The sequence below is a fragment of the Archocentrus centrarchus genome, chromosome 5, assembly GCF_007364275.1.
Source record: "Archocentrus centrarchus isolate MPI-CPG fArcCen1 chromosome 5, fArcCen1, whole genome shotgun sequence".
Lineage (NCBI taxonomy): Eukaryota > Metazoa > Chordata > Actinopteri > Cichliformes > Cichlidae > Archocentrus > Archocentrus centrarchus.
The window spans coordinates 20,125,727-20,153,414 of NC_044350.1; the positions used below are offsets into that span (position 1 = coordinate 20,125,727).

The following is a 27,688-nucleotide window of genomic DNA, read 5'->3' on the forward strand; positions in this document are numbered from 1 at the left end:
ACTTTTATCACTGACTTGTTTTTGTGGCCCACCACCTACCTACATTCTGGTGTGGATGTGTTTTGCTTGCTGAAATACAAATGTCTATAACCATGTTAAGTTCATCTGGTTTACAACACAAACCTCACAGCAGCAGTTACTCTGGATATGAAATCACTGGAATTTGCACTACAAAAATCCATCATTACTGGGTATTTTGATGTTTTAAATGTTTAAACGTGAAACAGAATTAACTGAATAACTCAAGTGAACATCTCATAGGTGGTTATATGTATCCCATGAGATCAGCGCATTTCTGTTTGCCACAAAACCTCCTTTCAGACCTTATGAGATTATTGCAGTGGCGCCATTGTTGTCATGCTCTTCATACCATTGTAGAACTTGTTCCACTGCTAACACAGTTGTCTTTGTCAGTCTGGAAACACGCAACTTCCACGAGGGTGCAGATTAAGTACACAAGCAGGCAGATTGTTTTTCTGGAGATTTATTAATCATGAGGCACGCTGTTAAAACAATTTGATTAAAGGTACTCGGTCACAAAGGAAACGCACAAGAATAAAGAATACATTCATGTTTGGAACCGCTGATTGTGTCATTGATGCTGTGTTTAATTATAGAGGAATTACATTGATTTATAGTTATGTCAGACTAGACACACAATAACTGAAATGAAGATGAATTCCAACACTATTAATTTAAAAGAGAGGGTAAACAAACTCACGATACAACTAATATAATTATATAATGATTTCATGAAATGTAATTATTCAACACTTTTCTAAATGGGTACAAATACAAAGATTTGCTCTTGTTCACACGTTCTCTTGATCTTTAGAAATATCTGTAAGCTCTGAGAGGCAATTTGCCTGTTAAGATTAAACACACTATATACACATTTACATTTAATTTTAGTGCAAGTCCATAAAGTGAATACAGTGTAGCGCACACATTCAATAGATGTACAGCAACAGAGATTGACTTTGTGAAATTCGGCTTGAGATTAGATACTACAGCGTCATATGGAATAATTTCAATCTGCAAAAAGACTTGATTTGAAATTATTCGAAATTGCACAAAAATTTCATATTGCAGAAGAAAAACTAATGTTACACACTAATAAAACACACTGTGCAAAATGATAGCTTGTATATGCATTAAATTACTGAGTAGTTATTAAGTAAGTAAATACTGAGGAAGCCTTCTCCTGCAAGTATAGAACTTCAGTCACTATTAACTCTTTCCCTCTAAACTAATATTCCACATGAAAGGGTTTGGAAGAAATAATTTAAAAGCTAAAGGTAATGAGATAGTATACACAGTCATGTAAATACAAGTTAAATAATAGAAGGTATTGGGTTACAAGAAAGCCAGACCAGTATAGTGTGCTCCCGTTTGCAGGATCACACCACTTGCCTTTTTTTTTTTTTTGTTCAGCAACATCTTGAGCTTTTTTTCTGTTCTGGCTCTTTGTGCAACACTGTGGCTTCTTCTCTTGTGTCAATTCTTTGACTCAGCTTCCTGGCAACAACACAGCAAAAACGCAATGAGCTGATGTCACAGCAGGCGACACACAGGGATATTAAAAGGCATGCCAAAACATGTTAGAGAGACATGCATAATATAAGTATCCATGTACCTGGCTACAATTTCCAAAGACTGGATCACATTTTCACCTGTGGCAGCACTGCACTCCATAAACTCAAAGTCATATTCCTGTGGAGTCAAATGGAAAAAAAACTGCAGTCACTGTGGCTGTTTAATAATTAAAACTACTGAGCTGAATGTGATTGTGTCATGAGTGGGTGTAATGCACCGTGTTTGCACCTTAGCAAGAATTTCCCCCTGATGAGTTTTAACTTGTCGCTGTGAACAGTCGTTCTTGTTTCCAAGAAGTAAAACGATGACATTTTCAGCAGCAGACTCCTGCAGAACATGATTAATTTTTGATAATTTGCACATGTGTTTACAAACTGGTTTAACTTTGTAGGCTGGTTCAAATGTTTCAGACATTTGACTATAAATCCTTAATATTTTACACTGATACTTGTTGGCTTTTATCCACTGCAAATAATAATATTTGCCACTTTTGGTATTATTATTCTAAATATGTGCTGCTGTTTTAAATATGCAATTCAGTATCAAATCTAAGTATATTAAATGTAGATTATGAACTTACAGGCCACTTTGTTAGGTACACACCTTGCTAGTACCAGGTTGGTACTCTGTGTTGCATACATTCAACAAGGTGTTGTAAATATTCCTTGGAGATTTTGGTCCATATTGACATGATAGCATGTCAGCATAGACTAAGTGTGCCAAGAAAATATCCTCCACCACCAACAGCCTGAACAGGGCAGGATGGATCCATGCTTTCATGCTGTTTACGCCAAATTCTGACGCTACCATTCAAATGTCACAGCAGAAATGGAAACTTATCAGACCAGGCAGTGTTTTTCCAATCTTCTATTAACCAATAGTGGTGAGCTTGTGTGAATAACCTCAGTTTCCTGTTCTTAACCGACAGGATTAGCACCCAGTGGATTCTTCTGCTGCTGTAACCCATCTGCTTCACGGTTTATGTGTATTGTGTACTCAGAGATGGTCTTATGTATGCCTTGGTTGTAAGGAGTAGTTATTTGAGTTACTATTGCCTTCCTATGATGTCGAAGCAGTCTGGTCTGGCCATTCTCCTCTGAACACAGCAGGTTGTGTGTAGGGTTGTTGATGCTCATCTGGCATCAACAACTGTGCCATGTTCCAAGCCATTCAAATCACCTTTCTTCCCCATTCTGATGCTCAGTTTGAACTTTAGAGGGTCGTCTTGTCAAAGTCGACATGCCTAATTGCACTAAGTTTGCTGCCATGTGATTGGCAGATATTTTTTAAAGAATAGTTGAACATCTGTACCTAATGAAGTGACCGTTGTATTTAAATTAGGTTCTTCAGATTAAAAAAAAATAAACAAAAACCACATCAACTATTGAAGATGGAAAAGCATCATACCTGAATACAGTTTGCCCAGTAGCTGACTGCAGAAAAACTTTTAGTGGAAGTGATGTCATACATCAAAAGAAAGGCCTGGGCTTTGTGGAAGACCTGTTTGGTGATACTGTGAAACCTTTGAACACAGAAAAGAGGCAATCTATTAATATTTCCTTTTTGAAACCAGAAGACACTAACTGCACAACTAGCACACTCTAATTACTTTTCCTCACATTCACTCAACAGTTAATGTCAGAAATTTGTAATTTAATATAGTTTTCAGGGACTTTATTAAAGCTTTTTTTTTTTCAAGAAGCTTCCTTGTCTCATACTTGTCTTTTTAAATGGGTAAATGTAAATCCAGTCATTCTTAGAGCAAAACTAAAACACATGAGATCTTAGAAGATTTTTGTAAAGTGTACATCTAATGTCACTGTTGCTATTTATTTTAACCATACGACTCCAACACGTGTCTACCTAAAATTCACCAACATGCAGTGTAAAGTGTGCATGGGAGCATCCTCACACTACAAGTACATTGTGTTCATATCTGCAAAGTCTGTATTGTGTTCTGGAATCTGCAATACAAAACATTATTGAGAAGTGCTAAACCAGTTCTGAAACTAGTTACATTCTGGCCTGAAGCAATCCTTCAATACACACACTGTTCTGAGCACATTGTCTGGCACGTGTTCAAATGGGCTGCCATATAGCAAACTCTACAATAGCAAGTGTTATTTAGGTAAACATTGCTACAGGCAGTAATTAGAGATCTTTGTTGAATTCCAAGGTGTACACAGTGCTTTGAACACTGGGTGCTGCCTACACAGAGTGGCAAGGAAGCCCTCAGTACACTGAGACAGCTAGCGTGTCCTTGGCCATCAGGGAAGTTTATCTATGCACAGAAAAAAAAAAAAGAAAGAAAAGAAAACAGATGCTCCCTAGAACAGCAAGACATTGCTTGTGGCACAAAATTCAGGCCATCATAAACCGTAAAATAACAGCCTGTACTTTTTCCAAGAAATGTTTTTTTCTCAGATGAGGGTCCTCATTTAGTTGTTTTGAAAAGCTGAGATTTGACATCAATGATTTTCCGTCTGGATATGTAGCTGTCTTGCAGTTTGGGACACATGCATCCAAGTCAGTGGTTACCTTTAGTTTTCCGAACAGTGTGATAGAAATTAATAGGTAGAAATGAACCATACACAGGATGTGAAATGGATGTCAAATCAGAAAGAATTAACCATTGTTTTTATTTATTGGAAGATTGGAATGGCTCTTTTTGTTTTTGCTCATCATGAAGTCATCTTTGCTTTTCCCATTTGGCCCATGCCTATTCCTGACAGACCTGTGCCGTGTACGAGGAAATCACAAGGACAGAATTCCTTACTTGGGTAGATAAGTGATGCACTTTAAAACAAACAGTACTTTTGCCTTTATTATGTCATGGGAATGCAGACGCGTCGCTGCCAGTGTTTTTAAAGTCAGAAGAGTTACTCATTTACAGAATTTACATAAGATGAAATGTTAAAGATAAGCTGAACTCCAGGGTTGTGAAATACAAAACAAGTTAGACTTTGATACCATAATACGTAACACATTGATGACTGTGATATTTAGGATATGCCTTTTGCAATCCTCTTATAGCCAGTATACCTACAAGCATTATATGTACTGTACAAAACAAACTCCAAGAAAGATTTAATAAAAACTCAAAAAGCAGTTATCACTTATATTTATTTGACCTAGTATACTTGTTTCAACTACAAAACTGTGCAAAAATCTTGAGTCACCCCTCATTTTCAGTCCAGTCCCTGTACCGGAACATGAAGACACTTAACACTGACCTATAACCCATTCAAGCACAAACAAGGCACCTAACTTCAACTAGCTGTACGTTTAGGCACTTTGTTACTAGCAGCCTGTCACAAAAATATGATTTGTTCCCATTTCTTTAGCTGAATCTATGAAAAAATGCCAAAGATAACAGTTTGACAGGCATAACATTGTATTTTTGCACCAGCAAGGTGATTCCTAAAAAGCTATTAGCTGAAAACTTGGCTTATCTTAACATGGTGTGCAGTGTGTCCTTAAGAAAATGAGGAAACTGAACAAATGGAAGACAAATAACAAGTGGTAGGCCTAAAAAACAGAGGCTCTGTCATGGTTTGGAGTTGCATTTCAGCCAGTGCTGTTGGACCTGTTGTCAAAATTGATGGAAATATAAACTCTAAAATATAAACAGTTTCATTTTACAGCATGACAGTGATCCCAAACACACTGCCAATGCAGTAAAAGCATACTTATATAGAAAAACACACACTGGAACACTATCAGTCATGGATTGGCCTCCCCAGAGCCCAAACCTCAACATTACTGAAGCAGTGTAGGATCATCTTGACAGAGAACAGAACAAAAGACAGCCAACATCCACAGAAGAACTTTGAATGTCCTTTAAGAAGCCTGAAGAACTATTCCTGAAGACTGCTTCAAATTACAGGAAATTACCAGAAAGCTTGCCTGAGAGAGTTCAGGCTGTGTAGAAGAATTAAAGTTGTCATACCAAATATTGACTTTCAAGCTCATCTGAGTTATACAAACTCTTTCTGCACCTTATATTCTGTATTTCCATGTATGTTTGCACATGTTTTAATAAATCACTGTTGCTATTTCCCATTTTCCTAGCAAAATATAAAATGAGGTGTGGCTCAAAACTTTTGCACAATGATGTATTATTTATATGTCCTGTGATATACTCTGAAAAGAGAGAGGAGACTTACCTTTCTTGGCCTGCTGTGTCCCATAGCTGTAGTACCAGAGGTTTTCCATCTACTACAACGGGCCAAATCAGCGAATCCAGGCCTATAAAGAATATCATCATCATCATCATCAAGCTTTATTTATCAAGCACTTTAAAAAGCCACAGCAAATACAAAGTGCTGTACACCAAAAAATAAAAAATATATATATATATTAAAAGAAGAAAAACAATTAAAAATAAATAATTAAATAATCAAGTAAAACATTAAAATAGATAAGATCAATGTCTCATGCTGGGTTGAAGGCCAGAGAGTATAAATAAGTTTTAAGATGAGTTTTAAAAATAGACAGTGAAGGCGATTGTCTAACGTGCAAAGGCAATTCATTCCACAACTTAGGGGCAATAATGGAAAAGGCTCGGTCCCCTCTGAGCTTCTGCTTAGATCTCTGTATGCGTAACAGCATCTGATCAGATGACCTAAGATCTCGGACAGGAGTATAGGAGCAAAGCAGTTCAGAAAGGTAAGGAGGAGCAAGGCCATTTAAGGATTTAAAAACAAATAAAAGGACCTTAAAATGGATTCTAAAGTGCACAGGCAGCCAGTGGAGTGAAGCCAGGACAGGTGTAACATGCTGTCTTTTACGTGTTCCAGTCAGGAGACGTGCAGCGGCATTTTGAACCAACTGGAGACGTGAAAGAGAAGACTGGCTGACTCCAACATAAAGTGCGTTACAGTAATCAAGCCGAGATGTAATAAAGGCATGTATCACTGTTTCTAGATGCTGCCTAGAAAGGATAGGTTTTACCTTTGTCAATTGCCTTAAGTGAAAGAAGCTAGACTTCACTACTTCACTGATTTGTCTGTCCAGTTTAAAATCACTGTCCATTATAAAGCCCAGATTTGTAATTGTGGGCTTAACATATGAGGCCAAAGGGCCCAAGTCAACCTGGGGCGGAGGCTCACAAGAGCTACTGGGTCTAAGCACCAACACTTCAGTCTTTTTTTCATTAAAATGTAGAAAATTTAGGGCCATCCAAGCTTTAATGTCATCAAGACATGCAAGAAGAGATTTAATTTGGAATCCATCCTTCTTCTTTAATGGCACATAGATTTGGCTATCATCAGCGTAGCAGTGAAAGGCGATTCCATGTTTTCTAAGAATGGATCCCAGTGGAAGCAGATAAAGTGAAAAAAGCAAGGGCCCCAAAATTGAGCCCTGTGGAACCCCACATAAAAGGGGGGCAGAGGAGGAATCAGAGCCAGCAAAGCTAACTGAGATAGTTCTGTCTGCTAGATAAGATTTGAACCATTTCAGAGCAGTGCCGCGAATACCCACAAGATACTGTAAACGGGATATTAAAATATCATGGTCAACTGTATCAAAAGCCGCACTTAAATCAAGCAGAACAAGAACCACATGCCACAATATTTATGTGGCATCACTTTTACACACATTTGTAGGATTAATTGTAAAATAAAAATTCAGGATCTTACCGATTGAGGCAGGCAAATCTAAAGAAAACTTCCCACTCTGAGCTCTTTTCATGAAGGAGGTCTTTCCCACGCTGCTGTCTCCGATCATCACCACATCGTAACGCTTTGATTTGAGGTCTGTCCCTCCGGGATTACCAACTAAAACAAAAACGTCTGGTCACACATTACATTTCTAACTTTTGATGTATACCTTCCCTCTAATTATTGGTAATCTGCTGTGACACTGATCGCCTTCTTACCCAAAGAAAGGGTTTGACTCTCTTGACCCAGGAAGGTTTCAGCATTACAAGGTTTGGCTGAAGTCTTCTCACTGTGAAACAGACGGCCAAACACACTTCAAACTTCATGACATATACAACCTAAATGAGCCACACTCAAGGCTCTGCAAGGTTGAAGCTGTCAGTTTTCAGAAATCCACAAGCTTATATTGGAGTTTGAGAAATAGCTATCATTTGTTGTGCAAGAATTTCTATCATTCACTTAAATTGCGATTATTTATTTTAAAAAAGTGAGGAGAAGGAAGCTGTGCGTGATTAAAGCATACCGCTCTGGTGGCATTAATGCCTCGTCTCTGAGCAGGTCACCTGAAAACACTTATTATATGGAGTGTACAGTAGTAACTGCATAACTGCATGTTTAAAGTTTGCAAAAAGAAGGAAAGTACACCCTCTTGCAATTCAAGTTGTTATGTATCAGGACATAATAAATCACCCAGTCATTTCCAGTTTCTAAAATGATTTAAATACAACCGCAGATAAACAACAACACACAACATATTGCACCATGTCATTATTAATTTAACAAATACTAAGCAAAAATGCAGAAGCAGTGTGCAAAAAAACTAAACACACCCTATGATTCAGTATCTTGTAGAACCACCTTTCACAGAAATAACTTAAGTAACTTTTTTCTGTATGACTTTGTCGGTCTCTTACATCTTTGCGAAGGAATTTTGTCCAAAACTTTGTTTCAACATTGCTTCAGTTCATTGAGATTTGCAGGCATTCGTTTATTTACAACTTTCTTAAGTTCCTGCTACAGCATTTCATTTAGGTTAAGGTCTGAACTTTGACTGGACCATTGCAGATTCTTTTCTTTTTCAGTCATTGTTGTAGATTTGTAGATCCCGTGCTCGGGATCACTGTCCTATTGCATGACCCAATTTGAATCAAGCTGTTGGACAGATTGTTTCACATTTGACTCTAAAATACTTTATGCTCGACTCAATGACTGCAAGGCCCAGGTCCTGTGAATGCAACTCAAACCCAATGCAACTCAAACCCAAATCATCACCCCTCCACCACCATGCTTGACAGTATGAGGTCTTTGTGCTGATGTGCTGTGTTTGGTTTTGTCAAATGTTCCGCCATGCATAATGGCCAGACATCTCCACTTTGGTCTCATCTGTCTAAAGCACATTGTTCCAGAAGTTTTGTGGTTTGCTCAGATGTAACTTTGCAAACCAAAGTGGTGCTGCAATGTTCTTTTTTGGAGAGAACATGGCAGCACCTGGCAACTGCTGTCTTGGACTTACATTTAACATGTGGGCCTGTAGAGTCTGAGATGTAGCTCTTGGGCTTTTCACAGTTTCTCTGAGCATTGCTCAGTTCAAACCTTGGAGTTGAATTTGCTGGGACATCCAGTCCTGGGAAAATTGGCAGCTATCTTGAATGTTTTTGAATTGTTGGGAAATTGGAAGCTTCTGGGTTTGTAGAGGCAGTCACACCCAAGCAGTAAGAGTGCACTTCTTTTTTCACACACTGCTTCGTCATTGTGGTTTAGTTTTTGTTAAATAAATATTGACACAGTGTAATACGCCATGTGTTGTTGTTCATCTGAGGTTGTATTTACTGAATTTTAAGACCTTCTAAGAGCCAGATGATTTTTTTTTTAATGTCCAGATGAATTAAACCTTATAATTCAAATAAATTGTACTTACTTTTTCATATGGATGTAACTTAAATAGATTAAAAAATTGTAAAATGTCTCCAGCCATTATGAAGTGAATAGTCTTTGTTCTAAAGACTAACAGCTAGGGAAGTAACTTTCTGATGAGATAAAAACTAGGTCAGAACAGGATTTGAGATGAGATTACCATATTACAAAGCTGTGGTGTCTCTGCTTCAGAGAAAAATAAAATAACATCTAGATATGAACTACACCCCTTGTAAGGCTGTTGGAGGTGAATGACATTATAGTAAGGTCTTCATTGCTGCATATAGAATACTCACATGCACATTCAGCATAACACTTAATAGATTACATTGCAACAAATTTGTACTTATTCAGTAAACTGGAATCAAGATTTGTCACTGAGTTACTTTTAATTAACATTTAATCTCTGACGAATCTCTGTGTGTCAAACTCACCTCACAGCCTTTGTGTGCTCTCCACTCTTTGAGATGCCCGATGATGGTTTATTGTCACTTTCTTCAGCCTGCAGAAAGTAAATATAGGACTTTCTCTGAGTGTGGATCACAGACTCATTCATGAGGTGATAGTAGAAAAAATTCTTCTTCAATTAGTTATCATCTATTAATCAGTCATCTTCAAATAATATGTGACATTGTGACACATAGGTTTCCCATGTTCGTTTATTGTGACATTTTGAAAGTCATCATTTTCTGATCTCATTCAAAGCCCTCATCTGTCAGGTTTCCAAAGAAGGTGGAATATTCATGGCAGGTTCTCCTTTATTGTATGTGAAACATGTTATGTAAACCTCATGTTCCTCTTTTTAGTTCACTGTTGTATGCTCTCACCACAAACATTTGACCAGTTTGCAAGGTGTCAACAGCAAATGAGAAGTACAGAACATTGTAGACTCGCCTATGTTGAAAGAACACTCACTTCTCCAATAATAACCATTCACTTCAAGTTAAAGGCACAAAATTATAAATACAACAAAGTTTAATGACTACCATACCATTTAGTGTTCAAATTAAATATAGTCTGTGCATTAGTTTTGGTAAAATTGGAAACAGATAGGATTTCTACTAGATAGTGGGAAAAAAAATGACAAAAAAACCCCAATATTTTGCTGCTTACCTCTGAAATTTTGGCATCCCTCCCATTTTGATCATCTATTATTGCACCCTCTGCTGTTTGGTCTTCTGTACGTTGATGTCCACGGGTCTTTCGGCTAGATCCCATTTTTCTTTTCCTCCCTCCAGATGCTGATTCTGACACCACATCATTGTTGGGGGAGGTAGATAGGAGGTAATTTGCAGTCAGCCTATGTTCTGTTTCTACTAGTTGGCCTTGAGAATCAGGCCTTTCTTCAGCTGTTTGCTCAGCCAGAGATTTAACTTGAGACTGACCTGGAGGGCTGATTTCCACTGTTTCAAATACTTTCTCTTTTGCTTGTTCACAGTCACTGCCTTTGGGTTCTATGTGAAGCTGAAGCTCTACTGTGATTCCAGGGAAACTCTCAGTATGTGCAACATTTGTTCCCATCTCTTTTGCCTCATTATCCACCTCCTGCTGTTGATGCAGGTCTTCTTTGTTTCTGGATTTAAGATTCTTGCGACTGGAGCCCATCTTTCTTCTCCTGTTGGTCGAATTTAGATTTGGACTTGAATTCTTCATCTCTGGGTTTTTATCAAGAGCTTCGTCATTAAAGTCATTTGACTTTTTCTCATTAGTGTCTTGATCTTGTATTACCTTTATGCTCCCTGGCCTTTCTGTGTCACTTTGTGTAGTCTGCCTGGCCTCAGTGGAAGATTCTAAACTCCCTTCCGTTATGCCAGTGTCTGATGCAGGATCGGTATTTGGGGGCAGCAACTGATTTATGAAGCGTCTGCTTCTACCCACGACCACAGTGGTTATTTGCATCTCAGAGCTTGTGCAATCATCTAGTTGTGGTAGCTCCACAATAACTTCCCTTACATCACCTACCTTAGCACATGTAACCGGACTGATAGTTTCCTCACTGAGGGAAGTAGATTGTTTAGGAAGAGGGGCCTTAAAATCTTTTACTGGTGTCACATTGCTCTCTGTACTGCTTGGTACAGAAGTGGCTTCATCAGTTTCCTGTTGTTTATGAACAGCAGAGAATAACGGTTGTGCAGTTTCATTTTCTGATACGTCTATAGTTAACAGTAACTCTCCCGCATCCATCTTGTCAAGATTCCTCATATCAATTTCAGCATTAAACTCACTTTCCTTGGTTTCATCTGTGTTGTCTGTTTCCTCTTCATTTTTCCTGTTGAGTTGAGTCCTGCGAGTAGAACCCATCTTTCTCCTCTTCTGTTTTGGATTTATTTGCAGATTACTTCTGTTACCCGATTGAGTTTGTTCTAGCTGGTTGTTGCTTGCATGCATTGCTGTGCAAATTGTCATTCCATCTGATGCATGCAAAGCTGGTTCTTTTGCAGTAGACACAACTTTGTTTGAAGTACTCATGTCTTCGATTTGTTGTCCCAGTAGGTCTTTGTCTGAAGATAGAGTTGTGGCGTTTTGGATTTGAAGCGCTTCTTCTTTATCAAGCATATCCACAGAGCAAGAGCTTATAATGCCATCATGATATGAGATGTGTTGCATGTCTGAGGCAACGTTACAAACTGAGGCTTGTGGCGATTGCATCAGGTGCTTTGTAACTGTGTCACATCCTGTAAGCTGATCCAAATCCTCAGTCTCTTCAACAAGTTTATTTTCCTCATTGACATCCTGGTTAGAGTTCAGAAAACCATCGTTGTTTGAGCATGAATTACTGTCTGATGTCACAATTGTACTGCTGCCCATATCATTTTGTAAGAAAAATGAATCTTCCTCCGACAGCTTTTTTGTATTTTCATCTTCATTTGCAGCTGAGCTAATCTGCATTGCTTTCTCAGTGGATATGAGGTCGTCTGCTTGTTCCTCCTTTGCTGTTGATGGTGACATTTTAACTGTTGTGAGGGCTTCATCACTTGTGGGATTTTCTACAACTTCATTTTTAAGTTCCTGATAAGCATCAGTGTCATTAACACACTGTCTTCCTTTATTTCTTCGACTTGACCCCAGTTTCTTTCTGTTCCCTGCACGGCTGAGGCCTGTGTGATCTTCTGTGATGCTCTGAGAATTATCCTGAGTTTGGAAGTCCAAAGAGGTATTTGTTTCAGATAGGGGTGTTTGGTGAGAATACTCTCTCTCTGTAATTGAGATGTAGTCAGTTTGATGCACTGATGCACTGTCTGACTGCTGAGCTCTGGTGACTTCATCCGGGTTGCAGTGCTCATGTTGTTCCCTATTTGTAGACAACACATATTTTGATAATAAAAATGTTTCTTGTACAACTCTGCCTTCAACATCACTGCTTCCTCTAAGGCTGCTTTTTTCAGTTGTTATCTCAGTTGTGATCATGCATTCTGTTGCCCTACTTAATAAATTGTTGCCTTGTAAATTTGCATTCTGTGTTAACAGTTCGGTGTCCTCCTGTTTTTCCACTTCTTTCAGCCCAATCACCACTTCTGTATCTGAAATCACATTTAAGACTGTTTGATGTTGATCCTCCTGGAGATTTTCGCCTTCACGAGTGAAAGTCTCCAAACTAATCTCAGGATAGCTTGCTGCACTTGGGTTCTGGACCTCAGTAGAATAAGCAGGTGTAGACACTGTAAACATGGTGCTGTCATATGGCACAGACAGAGGAATGTCACACTCATGTTCTTGCAATAATTCTTCAGGTCTTGTCGTTTCTGTTGCTGACATTTTTGTTGTTTCAGGGATTTTATCAACAATTGTATCTTCGTTTGTAAATTCCTTCTCATACTGCCTTCCTTTATTTCTACGGCTGGATCCCATTTTTCTTTTGTTTCTCCTGTCAAAGTCACTGTGACTTTTCTCATCTACACTCACAGTATTGTCCTCAAGTTGGGATTCAAAAGGAGTATTTACTTCTGAGGGTGGAGCTTGAAGAGAAACTTCAGCGTCGTTGCTGTCACAAGCACCGCCTTCCTTGTTTTCCTCTGTCAAAAAGTGATATTCACCTTGTTTGTCATCAGGAGTTGAAACTTCCAGTTTGGTTGCAGATTGATCAGCACTCTGCACCATCAGTTGAGACTGGTAAGTGCTGCTGATTTCAGTTTGGGCTAAGTCTCCAGAAATAACTGAAGAGTTTTCTGTGGCATCATCAATCACATTTTCAGATGAGAAATCTTTCTGCAGCATTTCTTGCATTTGTGGTGGCTTAACCTCCTCTTCCTGCACTTTTGTCACGGCATCCTCTGAATAATGAGCATCTTTCACTTCATCCTGAAGAGTATCATCTCTTTCCACTTCTTCCATCTCAACCTCAGCTGGTTTATCTGAAAGCACATTTAAGACTGTTTGATTTTGATCTTCTTGGATATTTTCATTTTCTCGAGTGAAAGTCTCCAAGCTAATCTCAGGATAGCTTGCTGCACTTGGGTTCTGGACCTCAGTAGAATAAGCAGGTGTAGACACTGTAAACATGGCACTGTCATATGGCACAGACAGAGGAATGTCACACTCATGTTCTTGCAATAATTCTTCAGGTCTTGTCGTCTCTGTTGCTGACATTTTTGTTGTTTCAGGGATTTCATCAACAATTGTATCTTCATTTGTAAATTCCTTCTCACGCTGCCTTCCTTTATTTCTACGGCTGGATCCCATTTTTCTTTTGTTTCTCCTGTCAAAGTCACTGTGACTTTTCTCATTGACACTCACAGTATTGTCCTCAAGTTGGGATTCAAAAGGAGTATTTACTTCTGAGGGTGGAGCTTGAAGAGAAACTTCAGCGTCGTTGCTGTCACAAGCACCGCCTTCCTTGTTTTCCTCTGTCAAAAAGTGATATTCACCTTGTTTGTCATCAGGAGTTGAAACTTCCAGTTTGGTTGCAGATTGATCAGCACTCTGCACCATCAGTTGAGACTGATAAGTACTGCTGATTTCAGTTTGGGCTAAGTCTCCAGTAATAACTGAAGAGTTTTCTGTGGCATCATCAATCACATTTTCAGATGAAAAATCTTTCTGCAGCATTTCTTGCATTTGTGGTGGCTTAACCTCCTTTTCCTGCACTTTTGTCACGGCATCCTCTGAATAATGAGCATCTTTCACTTCATCCTGAAGAGTATCATCTCTTTCCACTTCTTCCATCTCAACTTCAGCTGGTTTATCTGAAAGCACATTTAAGACTGTTTGACTTTGATCTTCTTGGATATTTTCATTTTCTCGAGTGAAAGTCTCCAAGCTAATCTCAGGATAGCTTGCTGCACTTGGGTTCTGGACCTCAGTAGAATAAGCAGGTGTAGACACTGTAAACATGGCACTGTCATATGGCACAGACAGAGGAATGTCACACTCATGTTCTTGCAATAATTCTTCAGGTCTTGTCGTTTCTGTTGCTGACATTTTTGTTGTTTCAGTGATTTCATCAACAATTGTATCTTCATTTGTAAATTCCTTCTCATGCTGCCTTCCTTTATTTCTACGGCGGGATCCCATTTTTCTTTTGTTTCTCCTGTCAAAGTCACTGTGACCTTTCTCATCTACACTCACAGTATTGTCCTCAAGTTGGGATTCAAAAGGAGTATTTACTTCTGAGGGTGGAGCTTGAAGAGAAACTTCAGCGTCGTTGCTGTCACAAGCACCGCCTTCCTCTTTTTCCACAGTCAAAAAGTGATATTCACCTTGTTTGTCATCAGGAGTTGAAACTTCCAGTTTGGTTGCAGATTGATCAGCACTCTGCACCATCAGTTGAGACTGGTAAGTACTGCTGATTTCAGTTTGGGCTAAGTCTCCAGTAATAACTGAAGAGTTTTCTGTGGCATCATCAATCACATTTTCAGATGAGAAATCTTTCTGCAGCATTTCTTGCATTTGTGGTGGCTTAACCTCCTCTTCCTGCACTTTTGTCGCAGCATCATCTAAATGATGAGTATGTTTAATTTCATCCTGAAGAGTATCACCTCTTTCCACTTCTTCCATCTTAACTTCAGCTGGTTTATCTGAAAGCACATTTAAGACTGTTTGATTTTGATCTTCTTGGATATTTTCATTTTCTCGAGTGAAAGTCTCCAAGCTAATCTCAGGATAGCTTGCTGCACTTGGGTTCTGGACCTCAGTAGAATAAGCAGGTGTAGACACTGTAAACATGGCGCTGTCATATGGCACAGACAGAGGAATGTCACACTCATGTTCTTGCAATAATTCTTCAGGTCTTGTCGTTTCTGTTGCTGACATTTTTGTTGTTTCAGGGATTTCATCAACAATTGTATCTTCATTTGTAAATTCCTTCTCATGCTGCCTTCCTTTATTTCTACGGCTGGATCCCATTTTTCTTTTGTTTCTCCTGTCAAAGTCACTGTGACCTTTCTCATCTACACTCACAGTATTGTCCTCAAGTTGGGATTCAAAAGGAGTATTTACTTCTGAGGGTGGAGCTTGAAGAGAAACTTCAGCGTCGTTGCTGTCACAAGCACCGCCTTCCTTGTTTTCCTCTGTCAAAAAGTGATATTCACCTTGTTTGTCATCAGGAGTTGAAACTTCCAGTTTGGTTGCAGATTGATCAGCACTCTGCACCATCAGTTGAGACTGGTAAGTGCTGCTGATTTCAGTTTGGGCTAAGTCTCCAGTAATAACTGAAGAGTTTTCTGTGGCATCATCAATCACATTTTCAGATGAGAAATCTTTCTGCAGCATTTCTTGCATTTGTGGTGGCTTAACCTCCTCTTCCTGCACTTTTGTCGCAGCATCATCTAAATGATGAGTATGTTTAATTTCATCCTGAAGAGTATCACCTCTTTCCACTTCTTCCATCTTAACTTCAGCTGGTTTATCTGAAAGCACATTTAAGACTGTTTGACTTTGATCTTCTTGGATATTTTCATTTTCTCGAGTGAAAGTCTCCAAGCTAATCTCAGGATAGCTTGCTGCACTTGGGTTCTGGACCTCAGTAGAATAAGCAGGTGTAGACACTGTAAACATGGCACTGTCATATGGCACAGACAGAGGAATGTCACACTCATGTTCTTGCAATAATTCTTCAGGTCTTGTCGTTTCTGTTGCTGACATTTTTGTTGTTTCAGTGATTTCATCAACAATTGTATCTTCATTTGTAAATTCCTTCTCATGCTGCCTTCCTTTATTTCTACGGTGGGATCCCATTTTTCTTTTGTTTCTCCTGTCAAAGTCACTGTGACCTTTCTCATCTACACTCACAGTATTGTCCTCAAGTTGGGATTCAAAAGGAGTATTTACTTCTGAGGGTGGAGCTTGAAGAGAAACTTCAGCGTCGTTGCTGTCACAAGCACCGCCTTCCTTGTTTTCCTCTGTCAAAAAGTGATATTCACCTTGTTTGTCATCAGGAGTTGAAACTTCCAGTTTGGTTGCAGATTGATCAGCACTCTGCACCATCAGTTGAGACTGGTAAGTGCTGCTGATTTCAGTTTGGGCTAAGTCTCCAGTAATAACTGAAGAGTTTTCTGTGGCATCATCAATCACATTTTCAGATGAGAAATCTTTCTGCAGCATTTCTTGCATTTGTGGTGGCTTAACCTCCTCTTCCTGCACTTTTGTCGCAGCATCATCTAAATGATGAGTATGTTTAATTTCATCCTGAAGAGTATCATCTCTTTCCACTTCTTCCATCTCAACCTCAGCTGGTTTATCTGAAAGCACATTTAAGACTGTTTGATTTTGATCTTCTTGGATATTTTCATTTTCTCGAGTGAAAGTCTCCAAGCTAATCTCAGGATAGCTTGCTGCACTTGGGTTCTGGACCTCAGTAGAATAAGCAGGTGTAGACACTGTAAACATGGCGCTGTCATATGGCACAGACAGAGGAATGTCACACTCATGTTCTTGCAATAATTCTTCAGGTCTTGTCGTCTCTGTTGCTGACATTTTTGTTGTTTCAGGGATTTCATCAACAATTGTATCTTCATTTGTAAATTCCTTCTCATGCTGCCTTCCTTTATTTCTACGGCTGGATCCCATTTTTCTTTTGTTTCTCCTGTCAAAGTCACTGTGACCTTTCTCATCTACACTCACAGTATTGTCCTCAAGTTGGGATTCAAAAGGAGTATTTACTTCTGAGGGTGGAGCTTGAAGAGAAACTTCAGCGTCGTTGCTGTCACAAGCACCGCCTTCCTTGTTTTCCTCTGTCAAAAAGTGATATTCACCTTGTTTGTCATCAGGAGTTGAAACTTCCAGTTTGGTTGCAGATTGATCAGCACTCTGCACCATCAGTTGAGACTGGTAAGTGCTGCTGATTTCAGTTTGGGCTAAGTCTCCAGTAATAACTGAAGAGTTTTCTGTGGCATCATCAATCACATTTTCAGATGAGAAATCTTTCTGCAGCATTTCTTGCATTTGTGGTGGCTTAACCTCCTCTTCCTGCACTTTTGTCGCAGCATCATCTAAATGATGAGTATGTTTAATTTCATCCTGAAGAGTATCATCTCTTTCCACTTCTTCCATCTCAACTTCAGCTGGTTTATCTGAAAGCACATTTAAGACTGTTTGATTTTGATCTTCTTGGATATTTTCATTTTCTCGAGTGAAAGTCTCCAAGCTAATCTCAGGATAGCTTGCTGCACTTGGGTTCTGGACCTCAGTAGAATAAGCAGGTGTAGACACTGTAAACATGGCACTGTCATATGGCACAGACAGAGGAATGTCACACTCATGTTCTTGCAATAATTCTTCAGGTCTTGTCGTTTATGTTGCTGACATTTTTGTTGTTTCAGTGATTTCATCAACAATTGTATCTTCATTTGTAAATTCCTTCTCATGCTGCCTTCCTTTATTTCTACGGTGGGATCCCATTTTTCTTTTGTTTCTCCTGTCAAAGTCACTGTGACCTTTCTCATCTACACTCACAGTATTGTCCTCAAGTTGGGATTCAAAAGGAGTATTTACTTCTGAGGGTGGAGCTTGAAGAGAAACTTCAGCGTCGTTGCTGTCACAAGCACCGCCTTCCTCTTTTTCCACAGTCAAAAAGTGATATTCACCTTGTTTGTCATCAGGAGTTGAAACTTCCAGTTTGGTTGCAGATTGATCAGCACTCTGCACCATCAGTTGAGACTGATAAGTACTGCTGATTTCAGTTTGGGCTAAGTCTCCAGTAATAACTGAAGAGTTTTCTGTGGCATCATCAATCACATTTTCAGATGAGAAATCTTTCTGCAGCATTTCTTGCATTTGTGGTGGCTTAACCTCCTCTTCCTGCACTTTTGTCGCAGCATCATCTAAATGATGAGTATGTTTAATTTCATCCTGAAGAGTATCACCTCTTTCCACTTCTTCCATCTCAACCTCAGCTGGTTTATCTGAAAGCACATTTAAGACTGTTTGATTTTGATCTTCTTGGATATTTTCATTTTCTCGAGTGAAAGTCTCCAAGCTAATCTCAGGATAGCTTGCTGCACTTGGGTTCTGGACCTCAGTAGAATAAGCAGGTGTAGACACTGTAAACATGGCACTGTCATATGGCACAGACAGAGGAATGTCACACTCATGTTCTTGCAATAATTCTTCAGGTCTTGTCGTCTCTGTTGCTGACATTTTTGTTGTTTCAGGGATTTCATCAACAATTGTATCTTCATTTGTAAATTCCTTCTCATGCTGCCTTCCTTTATTTCTACGGCTGGATCCCATTTTTCTTTTGTTTCTCCTGTCAAAGTCACTGTGACCTTTCTCATTGACACTCACAGTATTGTCCTCAAGTTGGGATTCAAAAGGAGTATTTACTTCTGAGGGTGGAGCTTGAAGAGAAACTTCAGCGTCGTTGCTGTCACAAGCACCGCCTTCCTTGTTTTCCTCTGTCAAAAAGTGATATTCACCTTGTTTGTCATCAGGAGTTGAAACTTCCAGTTTGGTTGCAGATTGATCAGCACTCTGCACCATCAGTTGAGACTGGTAAGTGCTGCTGATTTCAGTTTGGGCTAAGTCTCCAGTAATAACTGAAGAGTTTTCTGTGGCATCATCAATCACATTTTCAGATGAGAAATCTTTCTGCAGCATTTCTTGCATTTGTGGTGGCTTAACCTCCTCTTCCTGCACTTTTGTCACGGCATCATCTAAATGATGAGTATGTTTAATTTCATCCTGAAGAGTATCACCTCTTTCCACTTCTTCCATCTCAACTTCAGCTGGTTTATCTGAAAGCACATTTAAGACTGTTTGATTTTGATCTTCTTGGATATTTTCATTTTCTCGAGTGAAAGTCTCCAAGCTAATCTCAGGATAGCTTGCTGCACTTGGGTTCTGGACCTCAGTAGAATAAGCAGGTGTAGACACTGTAAACATGGCACTGTCATACGGCACAGACAGAGGAATGTCACACTCATGTTCTTGCAATAATTCTTCAGGTCTTGTCGTTTCTGTTGCTGACATTTTTGTTGTTTCAGGGATTTCATCAACAATTGTATCTTCATTTGTAAATTCCTTCTCATGCTGCCTTCCTTTATTTCTACGGCGGGATCCCATTTTTCTTTTGTTTCTCCTGTCAAAGTCACTGTGACTTTTCTCATCTACACTCACAGTATTGTCCTCAAGTTGGGATTCAAAAGGAGTATTTACTTCTGAGGGTGGAGCTTGAAGAGAAACTTCAGCGTCGTTGCTGTCACAAGCACCGCCTTCCTTGTTTTCCTCTGTCAAAAAGTGATATTCACCTTGTTTGTCATCAGGAGTTGAAACTTCCAGTTTGGTTGCAGATTGATCAGCACTCTGCACCATCAGTTGAGACTGGTAAGTGCTGCTGATTTCAGTTTGGGCTAAGTCTCCAGTAATAACTGAAGAGTTTTCTGTGGCATCATCAATCACATTTTCAGATGAGAAATCTTTCTGCAGCATTTCTTGCATTTGTGGTGGCTTAACCTCCTCTTCCTGCACTGTTGTCACAGCATCCTCTGAATAATGAGCATCTTTCACTTCATCCTGAAGAGTATCATCTCTTTCCACTTCTTCCATCTCAACTTCAGCTGGTTTATCTGAAAGCACATTTAAGACTGTTTGATTTTGATCTTCTTGGATATTTTCATTTTCTCGAGTGAAAGTCTCCAAGCTAATCTCAGGATAGCTTGCTGCACTTGGGTTCTGGACCTCAGTAGAATAAGCAGGTGTAGACACTGTAAACATGGCACTGTCATATGGCACAGACAGAGGAATGTCACACTCATGTTCTTGCAATAATTCTTCAGGTCTTGTCATTTCTGTTGCTGACATTTTTGTTGTTTCAGTGATTTCATCAACAATTGTATCTTCATTTGTAAATTCCTTCTCATGCTGCCTTCCTTTATTTCTACGGCGGGATCCCATTTTTCTTTTGTTTCTCCTGTCAAAGTCACTGTGACCTTTCTCATCTACACTCACAGTATTGTCCTCAAGTTGGGATTCAAAAGGAGTATTTACTTCTGAGGGTGGAGCTTGAAGAGAAACTTCAGCGTCGTTGCTGTCACAAGCACCGCCTTCCTTGTTTTCCTCTGTCAAAAAGTGATATTCACCTTGTTTGTCATCAGGAGTTGAAACTTCCAGTTTGGTTGCAGATTGATCAGCACTCTGCACCATCAGTTGAGACTGGTAAGTGCTGCTGATTTCAGTTTGGGCTAAGTCTCCAGTAATAACTGAAGAGTTTTCTGTGGCATCATCAATCACATTTTCAGATGAGAAATCTTTCTGCAGCATTTCTTGCATTTGTGGTGGCTTAACCTCCTCTTCCTGCACTTTTGTCGCAGCATCATCTAAATGATGAGTATGTTTAATTTCATCCTGAAGAGTATCACCTCTTTCCACTTCTTCCATCTCAACCTCAGCTGGTTTATCTGAAAGCACATTTAAGACTGTTTGATTTTGATCTTCTTGGATATTTTCATTTTCTCGAGTGAAAGTCTCCAAGCTAATCTCAGGATAGCTTGCTGCACTTGGGTTCTGGACCTCAGTAGAATAAGCAGGTGTAGACACTGTAAACATGGCACTGTCATATGGCACAGACAGAGGAATGTCACACTCATGTTCTTGCAATAATTCTTCAGGTCTTGTCGTCTCTGTTGCTGACATTTTTGTTGTTTCAGGGATTTCATCAACAATTGTATCTTCATTTGTAAATTCCTTCTCATGCTGCCTTCCTTTATTTCTACGGCGGGATCCCATTTTTCTTTTGTTTCTCCTGTCAAAGTCACTGTGACCTTTCTCATCTACACTCACAGTATTGTCCTCAAGTTGGGATTCAAAAGGAGTATTTACTTCTGAGGGTGGAGCTTGAAGAGAAACTTCAGCGTCGTTGCTGTCACAAGCACCGCCTTCCTCTTTTTCCTCTGTCAAAAAGTGATATTCACCTTGTTTGTCATCAGGAGTTGAAACTTCCAGTTTGGTTGCAGATTGATCAGCAGTCTGCACCATCAGTTGAGACTGGTAAGTGCTGCTGATTTCAGTTTGGGCTAAGTCTCCATAAATAACTGAAGAGTTTTCTGTGGCATCATCAATCACATTTTCAGATGAGAAATCTTTCTGCAGCATTTCTTGCATTTGTGGTGGCTTAACCTCCTCTTCCTGCACTGTTGTCACACCATCCTCTGAATAATGAGCATCTTTCACTTCATCCTGAAGAGTATCATCTCTTTCCACTTCTTCCATCTCAACTTCAGCTGGTTTATCTGAAAGCACATTTAAGACTGTTTGATTTTGATCTTCTTGGATATTTTCATTTTCTCGAGTGAAAGTCTCCAAGCTAATCTCAGGATAGCTTGCTGCACTTGGGTTCTGGACCTCAGTAGAATAAGCAGGTGTAGACACTGTAAACATGGCGCTGTCATATGGCACAGACAGAGGAATGTCACACTCATGTTCTTGCAATAATTCTTCAGGTCTTGTCATTTCTGTTGCTGACATTTTTGTTGTTTCAGTGATTTCATCAACAATTGTATCTTCATTTGTAAATTCCTTCTCATGCTGCCTTCCTTTATTTCTACGGCGGGATCCCATTTTTCTTTTGTTTCTCCTGTCAAAGTCACTGTGACCTTTCTCATTGACACTCACAGTATTGTCCTCAAGTTGGGATTCAAAAGGAGTATTTACTTCTGAGGGTGGAGCTTGAAGAGAAACTTCAGCGTCGTTGCTGTCACAAGCACCGCCTTCCTTGTTTTCCTCTGTCAAAAAGTGATATTCACCTTGTTTGTCATCAGGAGTTGAAACTTCCAGTTTGGTTGCAGATTGATCAGCACTCTGCACCATCAGTTGAGACTGATAAGTACTGCTGATTTCAGTTTGGGCTAAGTCTCCAGTAATAACTGAAGAGTTTTCTGTGGCATCATCAATCACATTTTCAGATGAGAAATCTTTCTGCAGCATTTCTTGCATTTGTGGTGGCTTAACCTCCTCTTCCTGCACTTTTGTCGCAGCATCATCTAAATGATGAGTATGTTTAATTTCATCCCGAAGAGTATCACCTCTTTCCACTTCTTCCATCTCAACCTCAGCTGGTTTATCTGAAAGCACATTTAAGACTGTTTGATTTTGATCTTCTTGGATATTTTCATTTTCTCGAGTGAAAGTCTCCAAGCTAATCTCAGGATAGCTTGCTGCACTTGGGTTCTGGACCTCAGTAGAATAAGCAGGTGTAGACACTGTAAACATGGCACTGTCATATGGCACAGACAGAGGAATGTCACACTCATGTTCTTGCAATAATTCTTCAGGTCTTGTCGTTTCTGTTGCTGACATTTTTGTTGTTTCAGGGATTTCATCAACAATTGTATCTTCATTTGTAAATTCCTTCTCATGCTGCCTTCCTTTATTTCTACGGCGGGATCCCATTTTTCTTTTGTTTCTCCTGTCAAAGTCACTGTGACTTTTCTCATCTACACTCACAGTATTGTCCTCAAGTTGGGATTCAAAAGGAGTATTTACTTCTGAGGGTGGAGCTTGAAGAGAAACTTCAGCGTCGTTGCTGTCACAAGCACCGCCTTCCTTGTTTTCCTCTGTCAAAAAGTGATATTCACCTTGTTTGTCATCAGGAGTTGAAACTTCCAGTTTGGTTGCAGATTGATCAGCACTCTGCACCATCAGTTGAGACTGGTAAGTGCTGCTGATTTCAGTTTGGGCTAAGTCTCCATAAATAACTGAAGAGTTTTCTGTGGCATCATCAATCACATTTTCAGATGAGAAATCTTTCTGCAGCATTTCTTGCATTTGTGGTGGCTTAACCTCCTCTTCCTGCACTGTTGTCACACCATCCTCTGAATAATGAGCATCTTTCACTTCATCCTGAAGAGTATCATCTCTTTCCACTTCTTCCATCTCAACTTCAGCTGGTTTATCTGAAAGCACATTTAAGACTGTTTGATTTTGATCTTCTTGGATGTTTTCATTTTCTCGAGTGAAAGTCTCCAAGCTAATCTCAGGATAGCTTGCTGCACTTGGGTTCTGGACCTCAGTAGAATAAGCAGGTGTAGACACTGTAAACATGGCGCTGTCATATGGCACAGACAGAGGAATGTCACACTCATGTTCTTGCAATAATTCTTCAGGTCTTGTCATTTCTGTTGCTGACATTTTTGTTGTTTCAGTGATTTCATCAACAATTGTATCTTCATTTGTAAATTCCTTCTCATGCTGCCTTCCTTTATTTCTACGGCGGGATCCCATTTTTCTTTTGTTTCTCCTGTCAAAGTCACTGTGACCTTTCTCATCTACACTCACAGTATTGTCCTCAAGTTGGGATTCAAAAGGAGTATTTACTTCTGAGGGTGGAGCTTGAAGAGAAACTTCAGCGTCGTTGCTGTCACAAGCACCGCCTTCCTTGTTTTCCTCTGTCAAAAAGTGATATTCACCTTGTTTGTCATCAGGAGTTGAAACTTCCAGTTTGGTTGCAGATTGATCAGCACTCTGCACCATCAGTTGAGACTGGTAAGTGCTGCTGATTTCAGTTTGGGCTAAGTCTCCAGTAATAACTGAAGAGTTTTCTGTGGCATCATCAATCACATTTTCAGATGAAAAATCTTTCTGCAGCATTTCTTGCATTTGTGGTGGCTTAACCTCCTCTTCCTGCACTTTTGTCGCAGCATCATCTAAATGATGAGTATGTTTAATTTCATCCTGAAGAGTATCACCTCTTTCCACTTCTTCCATCTTAACTTCAGCTGGTTTATCTGAAAGCACATTTAAGACTGTTTGATTTTGATCTTCTTGGATATTTTCATTTTCTCGAGTGAAAGTCTCCAAGCTAATCTCAGGATAGCTTGCTGCACTTGGGTTCTGGACCTCAGTAGAATAAGCAGGTGTAGACACTGTAAACATGGCACTGTCATATGGCACAGACAGAGGAATGTCACACTCATGTTCTTGCAATAATTCTTCAGGTCTTGTCGTCTCTGTTGCTGACATTTTTGTTGTTTCAGGGATTTCATCAACAATTGTATCTTCATTTGTAAATTCCTTCTCATGCTGCCTTCCTTTATTTCTACGGCGGGATCCCATTTTTCTTTTGTTTCTCCTGTCAAAGTCACTGTGACCTTTCTCATCTACACTCACAGTATTGTCCTCAAGTTGGGATTCAAAAGGAGTATTTACTTCTGAGGGTGGAGCTTGAAGAGAAACTTCAGCGTCGTTGCTGTCACAAGCACCGCCTTCCTTGTTTTCCACAGTCAAAAAGTGATATTCACCTTGTTTGTCATCAGGAGTTGAAACTTCCAGTTTGGTTGCAGATTGATCAGCACTCTGCACCATCAGTTGAGACTGGTAAGTGCTGCTGATTTCAGTTTGGGCTAAGTCTCCAGAAATAACTGAAGAGTTTTCTGTGGCATCATCAATCACATTTTCAGATGAGAAATCTTTCTGCAGCATTTCTTGCATTTGTGGTGGCTTAACCTCCTCTTCCTGCACTGTTGTCACAGCATCCTCTGAATAATGAGCATCTTTCACTTCATCCTGAAGAGTATCATCTCTTTCCACTTCTTCCTTCTCTACTTCACCTGGTTTATCTGAAAGCACATTTAAGACTGTTTGATTTTGATCTTCTTGGATATTTTCATTTTCTCGAGTGAAAGTCTCCAAGCTAATCTCAGGATAGCTTGCTGCACTTGGGTTCTGGACCTCAGTAGAATAAGCAGGTGTAGACACTGTAAACATGGCACTGTCATATGGCACAGACAGAGGAATGTCACACTCATGTTCTTGCAATAATTCTTCAGGTCTTGTCGTCTCTGTTGCTGACATTTTTGTTGTTTCAGGGATTTCATCAACAATTGTATCTTCATTTGTAAATTCCTTCTCATGCTGCCTTCCTTTATTTCTACGGCGGGATCCCATTTTTCTTTTGTTTCTCCTGTCAAAGTCACTGTGACCTTTCTCATCTACACTCACAGTATTGTCCTCAAGTTGGGATTCAAAAGGAGTATTTACTTCTGAGGGTGGAGCTTGAAGAGAAACTTCAGCGTCGTTGCTGTCACAAGCACCGCCTTCCTCTTTTTCCTCTGTCAAAAAGTGATATTCACCTTGCTTGTCATCAGGAGTTGAAACTTCCAGTTTGGTTGCAGATTGATCAGCACTCTGCACCATCAGTTGAGACTGGTAAGTACTGCTGATTTCAGTTTGGGCTAAGTCTCCAGTAATAACTGAAGAGTTTTCTGTGGCATCATCAATCACATTTACAGATGAGAAATCTTTCTGCAGCATTTCTTGCATTTGTGGTGGCTTAACCTCTTCTTCCTGCACTTTTGTCACGGCATCATCTAAATGATGAGTATGTTTAATTTCATCCTGAAGAGTATCACCTCTTTCCACTTCTTCCATCTCAACCTCAGCTGGTTTATCTGAAAGCACATTTAAGACTGTTTGATTTTGATCTTCTTGGATATTTTCATTTTCTCGAGTGAAAGTCTCCAAGCTAATCTCAGGATAGCTTGCTGCACTTGGGTTCTGGACCTCAGTAGAATAAGCAGGTGTAGACACTGTAAACATGGCACTGTCATATGGCACAGACAGAGGAATGTCACACTCATGTTCTTGCAATAATTCTTCAGGTCTTGTCGTCTCTGTTGCTGACATTTTTGTTGTTTCAGGGATTTCATCAACAATTGTATCTTCATTTGTAAATTCCTTCTCATGCTGCCTTCCTTTATTTCTACGGTGGGATCCCATTTTTCTTTTGTTTCTCCTGTCAAAGTCACTGTGACCTTTCTCATCTACACTCACAGTATTGTCCTCAAGTTGGGATTCAAAAGGAGTATTTACTTCTGAGGGTGGAGCTTGAAGAGAAACTTCAGCGTCGTTGCTGTCACAAGCACCGCCTTCCTCTTTTTCCTCTGTCAAAAAGTGATATTCACCTTGCTTGTCATCAGGAGTTGAAACTTCCAGTTTGGTTGCAGATTGATCAGCACTCTGCACCATCAGTTGAGACTGATAAGTACTGCTGATTTCAGTTTGCGCTAAGTCTCCAGTAATAACTGAAGAGTTTTCTGTGGCATCATCAATCACATTTTCAGATGAGAAATCTTTCTGCAGCATTTCTTGCATTTGTGATGGCTTAACCTCCTCTTCCTGCACTGTTGTCACAGCATCCTCTGAATGATGAGCACGTCTGACTTCTTCACTCAGAGTGCTGTTAGATTTATCCACTTCTTCCAGCTCAACCCCCACTGGCTTATCAGAAACCACTGTAAAATCTCTCTGATTTTGATCTTCCTGAAAATCTTTCTTTTCAGGACTTAAACTGTCCAGGTTAATCTCAGTGATGTTTGTTGCAGTGGGGTTTTGATCCTCAGTAGAATAATCAGGCATTACAAGTGTGAAGTGATCATGTGGCACAGAGAAAGAAACATCAAGCTCTTGTTCTTGAGTTAGCTGTACAGATGTTGTTGTTTCTGATATTTTTATGGCCTCAACGGTTTCATCACTTGAGATGTTTTCCAAAACTTTCTTTTTAAATTCCTTTTCATGGTGTCTTTCTTTATTTCTACGGCTGGATCCCATTTTTCGCCCCTTGCCAATGGAGTCAAAAACAGTGTCGGTTTGCTTACTTGTGCTCACATTACTGTCTTGAAGTTGGGATTCAAAAGGAGCATTTACTTCTGATGATAGAGTTGATTCAGAAAAATAGCTCTTGTCAACGTCACCTTCCTTATTTTCCTCAGTTATAGTGTTTAAATTTCTTTCTTTTGTGTGATGCTCATTTGACACAGAATCATCAGCACTTTCCTTGGAATCATACCCCTGATTGTCCTTATTTTCCTGGTCTAAACTTTCTGAATGTCTTTCTTTTGTAGGATGCTTATATTGTTTTTCATTGAAATTAACATCTTCCAGTATTAGCATTACATTAGCATTTTTCACTTTCAACTCAGATAAGTGAGTATCCTCAATCTTGGTTTGGTCTCCTAGGTTTCCAGAGCATGTATCAGCTTTTCCTGTGACTCCAATATCAAAACTTTCAGAGGAGTAATCATTTTGGTGCATATCTTGCCATTCTACAGGCTTAACATCCACTTCATGTACTTTATTTGTAGCGTTGT

The 27,688-nt window shown here is 39.6% G+C and overlaps 1 protein-coding gene across 1 annotated transcript; it reads right to left on the reverse strand.

Moving 5' to 3' along the window:
• Positions 1 to 480: 480 nt before the first annotated feature.
• On the reverse strand, positions 481 to 15,764 carry rab44 (RAB44, member RAS oncogene family). Its single transcript, XM_030728859.1, has 9 exons — positions 10,287 to 15,764; positions 9,608 to 9,675; positions 7,478 to 7,548; positions 7,239 to 7,376; positions 5,763 to 5,844; positions 3,004 to 3,118; positions 1,825 to 1,923; positions 1,637 to 1,713; positions 481 to 1,518 (listed from the first exon to the last, which is right to left on the reverse strand). Exons 1-9 carry the CDS (start codon positions 15,762 to 15,764, stop codon positions 1,431 to 1,433), a joined length of 6,216 nt encoding a protein of 2,071 aa, XP_030584719.1. The 3' UTR covers positions 481 to 1,430.
• Positions 15,765 to 27,688: the final 11,924 nt, after the last annotated feature.